Source organism: Myotis brandtii, unplaced genomic scaffold (genome assembly GCF_000412655.1).
Source record: "Myotis brandtii unplaced genomic scaffold, ASM41265v1 scaffold731, whole genome shotgun sequence".
In the NCBI taxonomy this organism is placed as follows: domain Eukaryota; kingdom Metazoa; phylum Chordata; class Mammalia; order Chiroptera; family Vespertilionidae; genus Myotis; species Myotis brandtii.
The window spans coordinates 301,283-310,200 of NW_005370895.1; the positions used below are offsets into that span (position 1 = coordinate 301,283).

Below are 8,918 nucleotides of genomic sequence, written 5' to 3' on the forward strand. Positions count from 1 at the left end.
GCGCGTCCTGGGCCCCCAGCACTGTCCTCAGGTGCGACGGGCCCCACCAGTAGGGAGCGCACGGGGGCGCAGGGCCGGGGGCCCGTGTTACCTGCTGCAGCTCATCCACGAACTCCTCGTGGACCTCATCCTCGCTGCCGCGGGCCTTGATCAGATTTGTGCTCACGTCGTCGCCGAACACCTCGGCCGTGTACAAATTCCGGAAGACGCCGGTGAGCAGGTGCGAGATGTCCTGGGTGCGCAGGGAGGTGGGGCGCAGGCGCAGCAGTTGCGGCTCCGGCAGCTGCGGGAGCGTGGGCAGCGAGAAGCGGCGGGGCCGACTCCTGAAGCTGGGATGGAAAGACTCGGGGTAAGCGAGGGAGGACAGCCAGACGGACTGGCTGGGGCTGCAGATCCGCGACAGACGCGAGGTTGTCGTCCATGTTGCCCCCGCGAACGCGTAGGATCCAGACTTGGAGGAGCGGCGGTCTCTGGCTTGTCCGGGCTCCATGGCAACTAAGACGCCGCTAACGGCACTTCCGCTGCTGGCCCCGCCTTTTCCGCTTTGCCTCCCTGGTCCACAGCGTCATCGGTGTCGTCATGGTCATAAATAGGCTCATCACTAGCGTCACCTGTGTTCAGGTGAGCTTATTGGAGAAAAGGTTGGAACTCAATGGAGAAAGGGTTAGTGGACACAGCCAGGACAGTCTGGTTGCAAAACCTTGTTCCTAACTACCTATCTTCACCCGTCCGTTCTGGGATGTGTTAAGCAATCGTTAATTCGCTCTTTTAATATTTACTGTATAAGATTCTGTTTCAGGTCTGTGCCGGGAGCTGGAGACACCAAAGGAAGTACGATGCTGCTTCTGTCCTCAGTAGCTCACTGTGTGTGTGTGTGTGTGTGTGTAATAGAGAGAGAGAGACACCAGGGTGGTGAACAAGGTGGGAACAGACACACAATGACAGTTTAGCGGGTTAAGGCCAAGCTGGAGATAAATGTTGGTGGTCATGGAACCACAAAGGACAGGAGCTTAATCGGTCTATAAAGTGAGTGTGAACAGTGGTGTTTGGAAGAAGACCAAGCGGAGATTTAAAAGAATGAGTACACTCAGCGTTAGTCACCAAGGCAGTGGAAATTAAAAGCACAATGTGAAAGCACCACACACTTTAGTAGAATGTGAAGTCAGTCAGTCAATCAATCAACAAATCAATACAAACAAATGAACCAACCAACCTAGTGCGGGTGAGATGTGAAGCAACGCGAGGCCTCACATATTGCAATGGGAATGCAAACTGGCATGGCAGCTCTGGGAAAACAGTTTGGCAGTTTCTTATAAAGTTACCCATACGGCAGCCCCACTCTTAGGTATCTCCCCAAGTGAAATAAAAACTGGTGGGCACACATAATCCCATATACAAATGTTTAAGGCAGCTTTATTCATATCCTCCAAAAACTGGAAAAAACCCAAATGTCCCATCCACTGGTGAAAGAATAAATAAACTGGTACATCTATCTATATATTAGAATAATCTCAACAATAAAGAGGAAACGGACTATTGATACACAACAGCATAGATGAATTATCAAATTGCTAACCTAAGAAACATTCAAACCTGTAGAGGATTTTTGTGAGTTTATTTGAGCCAAACTGTAGAGGAAACAGACTATTGATACACAACAGCATAGATGAATTATCAAATTGCTAACCTAAGAAACATTCAAACCTGTAGAGGATTTTTGTGAGTTTATTTGAGCCAAACTGTTGATCATTGCCTGCCAGGAAACAGAATCTCAATGTATTGAGACAATGTTCCAGAGAATAGCTGGGTTTTGTTTTGTTTGTTTGTTTTTACCTACTTTTATAAAATATCAAAGGAGGAGATGTAAGAGGGTTACATGAAATCCATTGGGGATAGATTAGGGAGGTGGGAGAAAGCAAAGGGCAAGGGGGGGTGGCTCTGGGATTGGATAAAAAGTAAAATAATAGACACATGCTTCTTTTACATATGATAGTTAACAGTCAACACGATAACAGTAACAATGAGGGAACTTGTGGTTTCGCCCTGGTGCATTGCTTGTGCCCTGAGGGAAGGTACAAGTTACCCTGACATTCCCAAGGTATGTTATCGGAGATGCAAAAAGACAACAGGCTCAGCTAAGATCAAAGTTGATCTTTGTCAGGGAAGATACCAGCCTAGGACATGACTACCCACTATAAACTGCTTTTTAATTTTAAAAGTTTTAATTTCAGACCATCCTTTGTGGTTACTTTAGGTCTCTGAGCTTGCAAGGCCACCACACAGACCTTCCCTGAGTTAGTCAGGTGAGCATGTGGCCCCTTTTCATCCACAAAATGCATCATGCTGGGTAAAAAACAACCACATTCCAACAGGCTATGCTACGGAATGATTCCATTTATACAACGTGGAAAATGCAAACAGAAAATAGGTCAGTGGTTGTCAGGTGCTGGTGGTGAGAATTAGAGTGAGCTCCAAAGGAGCATGAGGGAATTTCTTGGGGGTGATGAAATCTTCTGTCTTGACTGGTAGTGGTTACAAAACTATGGATTTGTCAAACCTCACGGACCACAAACCTCCAGCTGCCAGCCCTTCCGAGTTTTCTTCCTTCCTCTCTATCTGTACACTCTCTAAAGGGTACATTTTACTGTATATAAATTCTACTTCAATTTTTTAAGTGAAAAGAAAAAATAAGGATGAGTAAGCCAGGAGAGAAGGAAAAAGGACAGTCCCTGCAGAAGGTCCCCATTGCGCAAAAGTTGGGAGAGAACACCGCACACGGGAGGACATAAGAGAAGGTCAGGAGTGGAACTGATGAGAGATGGACCTAAAAGGTAGAATGGACCAGACTTGCTGATGGATATTGGGAGTGAGAGAGAAGAGGGGTCAGGAATGACTCCCTCATATCCTGTATGTGCGACCAGGTGGATACCTGTATGAGCTGTTCAATGAAATGTTCAGGAAGAGGGCTGCTCCTGTCCAGGGCAGCAGTTTGACATCACATGGACCGTCATCATTGGCACAGCGTGGCTTCTGCTCACGGGCCATACAACTAGCCGCTTTTACTCCCGGGGTGAGTCTGTGTGCCTTACAGCCTGAAACCCACTTCCTGAGATGAGCCCAGGATGTTTGCCCACAGACCTGGCCCACTTCCGCTTCTCTTGGTTGGGCCTACCTCCCTCGTGGGTCCTTTCCAGTATTTCGTCCTCAGAGCTGGCAATCCAGGGCCCCTGCTGATTATGTACCTGAGAGAGGCCCCTGCTCTGGCTTTCCTTCAGTCGCATCCTTCTCTACGGAGTGAGGAGACCACTAGGCCAAGGTAACTTGCCCCAAAATTATTCGCCTAAACGTCCTGAGCCATTGACAGGGCCTGTGCAGGCCTCTTTAAGTCCTTCCTCCCATGGCTCACTGGTGTTTGCACTAAGGGTAGCTTTGGTGGGAGGTGGAGGAAGCTTGGGTAAATGGGCTGGTTGTCCAATTGTCTACACCAGCGGTTCTCAACCTGTGGGTTGCGAACAATGAAAATACATCCTGCATATCAGATATTTACATTACGATTCATAACAGTAGCAAAATTACAGTTATGAAGTAGCAATGAAAATAATTTTATGGTTGGGGGTCACCACAACATGAGGAACTGTATTAAAGGGTCGTGGCATCAGGAAGGTTGAGAACCACTGGTCTACAGGCATGCAAGGTCCCCAGTGGTGCACAAGGGAGATGTGTGTGACAGGAGACCTGGAACAGTCTGGGGGCCTCCATCGCTCTGATATTAGGAGTGGGCCAACTCAAACCAAGCGGTCTTCTTAGTGAGGAGCAGTTCTTCTTATGGAGGCTCCCTGGCCCCCTTCCTGTCCTAGGGAAGGGCAGGCCAATGGATACTTGCCATCACTTTTGGCCTCTCCATCCTGCCTCAACAGCCTCAGAGTAGGTCACAGGGAATCTGGGACCGCCTGGGAGGTCTCCCCCTTTTCTGATCCCTCCCACCCACTGGCTTCAGTCCCCTCTGCTCTGTCCAGGCTGATGTCTCTAGCAACCTTTCAATTCCTCCAATGCCCATGGCCACTCCTCTGTCTTCCTCTTCCTCCACCTTTCAGCACAGTACTCCCTCTTAAAGACACACTCTCTTCCCTTGCTTTCCCCTTTCCTCTATGCTTCCCCCATCTCCTCTCTTCTCCCTCTTCTCCTGGTATCTCTCAGCCCGATAAGCTGGATTCACCCCTGATTCCACTGTGCCGAGCATTCAATATGTTTGCTCTCTGACCAACCAAATAAATGAATGGTTCAATCCAGGCACAGTAACAAGGGCAGGGGCCACCTTTGCACCACTTGGCAGCCCTCCCCCCGGGAGGGATTCAGCAGCACAAAGGGAGTTTCCTGAGCTGCCTTCTTCACTTTCTAACCTGTGCTGCCCACCAGAATTTTTCTTTGTTTATCTCTGGGTTCCCACACACATTGCTTGGCCTTTTTTAATTGTTTTACTTTTAAGATTCAAAAGTTATATGTCATCATGGTAAAAAAAAATAGCACATAAAGAATAAAAGTAAGTGTCCTCTTCTCAAACTCTTTCCCTGGATGAGTTCTGCATCCTTCCAGCTATTTTTCCTGCCTGTACAAATATCAGTATCTATAGTTTTAAAAAAAATTTATTGAAAAGCACAAATGACATCATATTGTACATTACACACACACACACACACACACACACACACACACAGCCATTTGCTTTCTTTCACTTATGTCCTACATCAACTCACAGAAATGATCGGCACCCCCCAACCAACTGTGGCCCCTTCCCCCCTCCCCCAGCCCGGCCCATCAGGGTGGGCAGCTGGACCCCACCCATGCACGAATTCATGCACTGGGCCTCTAGTATTATATAATATCCTAGAATTAGAATTGCTTTGCCAAGGTATGCACGTTTAAATATTTGAAATATTGCCAAATTGCCCTCCGGGAAGATGATCCCAGAGAGGACTCAACGAGCATTCTGTGAGGGCGGATGGACATTGAAAACATACTTCGAACCATCATATTCTGAATTTTATCCCACCTCACAACTCCCTCCAAAACTCTAGACTTGTACTTGAACTTGACACCTAGCCTTGAGTGTTTGAAGGCCCCTCAAACCTAAGGTGTCCAAAACAGAGCGCCTGCTCCTCCTCGGCCTTCGCCATTTCAGTTACTGGAACTCTTACGCCTCCCTCTGAGGTCTGAGCCGCCACCCACTCTCACCTGAATTGCTGCAAGTGCCTCCTCCTGGATAGAGATACTATCATATTTCTATGTAATATCATATCTCTATCTATATATATAAAAGCCAAGCTACTGGAACAAATGAGTATGCAATAAAATCCCACAACATCGCTGCAAGTGCCTCCTCCTGCTTCAGCCCTGTCCCTCCATGATACTTCTCCTTCCAGAAGCCAAAGTGATTCCTTTAAAACAAGTCAGCCGTGTCCCTCCACAGCTCGAAACCTTCCAAGTGCTTCCCATTTCCCCCGAAGTACAAGTGGACGCCCTTGGAAGGCCCGACAGGACCTGGACCCCGTCACCTTTCTGTCCTCCCCCAGGATCCACCTTCCTCACTCTCTCTGCTCCAGCCACAGGGTCTCCTTGCCTGTCCTCCAACCACCACACCCTCCTGCGTCAGGGTCTTGGCACTGCCCTGACTCCTCTACCACAGAGGTCTCCGAATGGCCCACTCTCTCGCCTCCTTCAAGTCTTTGCTCAAATGGCACTTTCCCCAGAAGACGCAGCCCAGGCCAATCCATTTAAATTTTAACCCTTTCCCATTCTTGAATTCCCTTACTCCTTAAATTGTCCATATACCTAATGTACTAAACAATTTACTTCTTTTGTTTCTTACAGCGTCTCTTCTTTCCATTGGAACATAAGCTCCGTGAGGCGGGTTTTTGGCATATTTTTTTACTGATGATTCCCACGCCTCTAGACCAGTGCTTGGTACACAGTAGGTGCTCAATAAATATTTGTTGACTAAATTAAAGAACAGAATAGTTTTGAAACTGGAGTTTCAGTTCTTCTTCAGTTTGCTCATTCCTTAAGTGTGCCTCCTCCCTCAAGGCTGGGCCTCCTCCCTCAGATGAGGGTCTGAGGGCCACGCCCCTGTCTGTTCCCCCACATCCGGCACTGGACTCTGCCTGTGGAGTGGGGCAGGGTGGGAGTGAGTGTGGGACTTAGTCCACAGTGAAATAAACATCACAGTCACACCCCCGGCTGGTGTGGCTCAGTTGGTTGGAGCGTCATCCTGTACACTGAAGGGTTGTGGGTTCAATTCCCAGTCAGGGCACATACCTAGGTTGCAGGTTCGATCCCTGGTCGGGGTACATATGGGAGACAACTGATCAATGATTCGCACTCACATTGATCTCTCTCTCTCTCTCTCTCTCTTTCTTCCCTTCTCTCTAAAATCAATAAGCATGTCCTCAGGTGAGGCTTGAAAAAAATCAGTTAAGTTCACAAATGAGTATGCAATAAAATCCCACAAATATAATTATAGAAAAGTAACCCCAAATTGTCCCATACTGACCTGGGATTACCCACAGGCCCAGAAACCTTGTGGTCTGGCGTGGCATCCTGATCCTTGCACGGTCAGTAGTCTCTTCCTGACTTGATCTGAGCCCTCACTTCCCCACAGCTACTCCCTTGGGGGAGGCAGCCTTCACTTTTCCTCCCGAAGCACCCGGACTTGGGTCCGGAATCCTCTGGAGGGAGCTCAGACGGGGTGTTCCAGCCTTCGCAAGCATCGGGCACGCTCTTGGGCCAAGAGCCGCGGGATCAGTAGCAGAGGCCAGGGAGAGGACAGCTGTGGGAAGCGGGGATTCCCGTACATGTCTGTCCAGCAGGCATTTATTCATACCAGGACTCAACGTCTGTTACTTTAGCTGATTCCGACCTCAGAGCTGCAAGATGTGATGGGACTTGCTCAGGGTCTCAGAGCAGGGAAACAGCAAAGCCAAGGTTTAAACAGCCCCTCACCCCCCATGTCCTGGGTCAGGGGCCCCAAAGACAAGGAGGGGGCAGAATAAACCTCACCCACCTCACCAGCTTGTCTAGGTTTGTTTCTGGGGGAGGCGTTGGGCAGGGCCAGCCCTGAGAACCCCGGAAGCCTGACCATCCTGAAAGTTGGCCTTCAAAAGTGGTGGAGGGGCCAAGGGAAGTGACTTGAGGTAGTCACTGGCCCAAACACTAGGTTTCAACTGTCCCCAGTCATCCCAGAAGCCTCCTCCCCCCAAACCCACCTTCACACACACCCTGAAGACAGGATGGGCAGCTGGGGAGGTGGTGAGAGGCCTGAAACTCCGCCATTAGGTAACTAGTTTTTGGGCAGGCATGACCTCTCTGTGCACCCGGCTGAGCCTGCTGAGTCACCGGGATCTCAGGGCATCTTGGAGAGGTAGCTGAGAGCTGGGATTTGAGGGGGGGTGGTGTGGGGAGGGGGAGTCATTTAGGCACTTGGCAAGTTTAGGCAGAGGGAGCAGACTCCAGCAACTTTGTGGTTGGGTACAAAGCCTCTTGCTGGGCCCTCTAGTGACTAGTCCCTCCACGCACATTGGTACAGGCATAACCACCTCACAGGCTTTACTCAGCAGACACAAGCAGAGTGCCTCCCAGCCTGTAGGAGAGAAAGGGGCGGAGGGACAGGGGAGGTGAGGAGGGTGCTGGAGTGTGGGCTGACCCCTCAGAGCAGCAGCAGGGTGTGGCCCAGCCCTCTCCTAGCAGAACCTGGTTGCATGTGCCAACTCTGAGTCAGCCACGCCCATCCTGCCCAACCACCCTGGCCAGGGAGGGGCTTCAGCTCCTCTGTCTGGGCCTGAGGCCAAAAGAGGGCCTATGTGAGGGGGGTTTGGGGTGTGCAAAGGAAGAAGGAGCCCGGCTGCAGCCCTCACCAGGGGCATCTGGGGCAAAGGGAGAGGTGACAGTCCCAGATCATGCCCTGGTTTGGGCTTGAGGCTCAGAACTGGGAGGTGATGTGAAAAAATAGGAATGATGCTGCAGATGAAGCCAAGTCAACCGCTGGTGTCAGAATTTCATTGGGTCTTTGCCTGGGAAGAGGAGCAGGGCTTGAGGAGGCCTGATTTGCTGAATAGAGGGACTTGCTCCTGCCCCCCACCCCCACCCCCAGACAGAGGTGCCTCAAGGAGGCCCCCAGAGGGCAGGCCTAGAAGGGTGCATCTTGTCTTAGGTGGGAGGGGAGAGGAGAGGTGAGTGCAGAGAAAGGACCCCCCCTCATCGTCCCCACCCCCAGGCTAGACTCCAAAGTGAGGCCTGAGCAGAAGGGAAACCCAAGAGGGTGCTGCCAGGGCTGGGGTGGAGGACAGGACCGCCACAGTGAATGCCAGGTGAAGGGCTTGAGGGAGGTCTGCGGAGGGGAGGGGCTCTCCAAAGTCCTGAAGTCCTGACCCATTCCCCACCCTCAGAACAGGAGACGAGGGCACCCAGGCTGGCTGTGCTGGGAAGGGCTTCTCCAGAAAGGGCCCAACTGGCTCTGCCCAGGAGGCCCACGAGGGCCGCACCCCTCATCCTGGGAGGCCCTCTGGGGGCTCTCCCAAGGGGCCCTCCTAAAGGAGGGTGGGCAGGGGGTTCTCTAAATACCCTGTAAAGAGGGTGTCTGGGTTCAGGAACTGAAGGTGGGACCACATAGGGACCCCTTGCCCGGACAGCCTCTTGGGGGGGGGGCATCCAAAGAATGGAGCCTGGGAAGACCACCCGACCCGGCTCCACACCTGTCAGCCACTCTGCTGCACAGACTGCCAGCAGTTTGGGGAGGGGGGGTGTGGGGGGGTTCACGCTTCCCAGCTGGCGGGAGGGGACCCTCCACCGGATAAGGCCCGGGCGTCCTCTCTGAGGATCTCGGGACCCGGGCACCCGTTTTGCGGAGGGGAGAGCAGACCTGCGGG

General features: G+C 51.3%; 1 protein-coding gene across 2 annotated transcripts in view; it reads right to left on the reverse strand.

Annotated features, from left to right (window-relative positions):
- The window catches only part of DLEC1 (deleted in lung and esophageal cancer 1), an 81,360-nt gene extending 80,139 nt beyond the window's left edge, over positions 1 to 1,221 (reverse strand). For both annotated transcript variants that reach the window (XM_014530326.1, XM_014530327.1), the window contains exon 1: positions 92 to 1,221. In XM_014530326.1, the coding sequence (XP_014385812.1) occupies positions 92 to 490 (399 nt within the window). In that variant the 5' untranslated portion in view covers positions 491 to 1,221. The remainder of the gene's footprint in view (positions 1 to 91) is intronic.
- Positions 1,222 to 8,918: the final 7,697 nt, after the last annotated feature.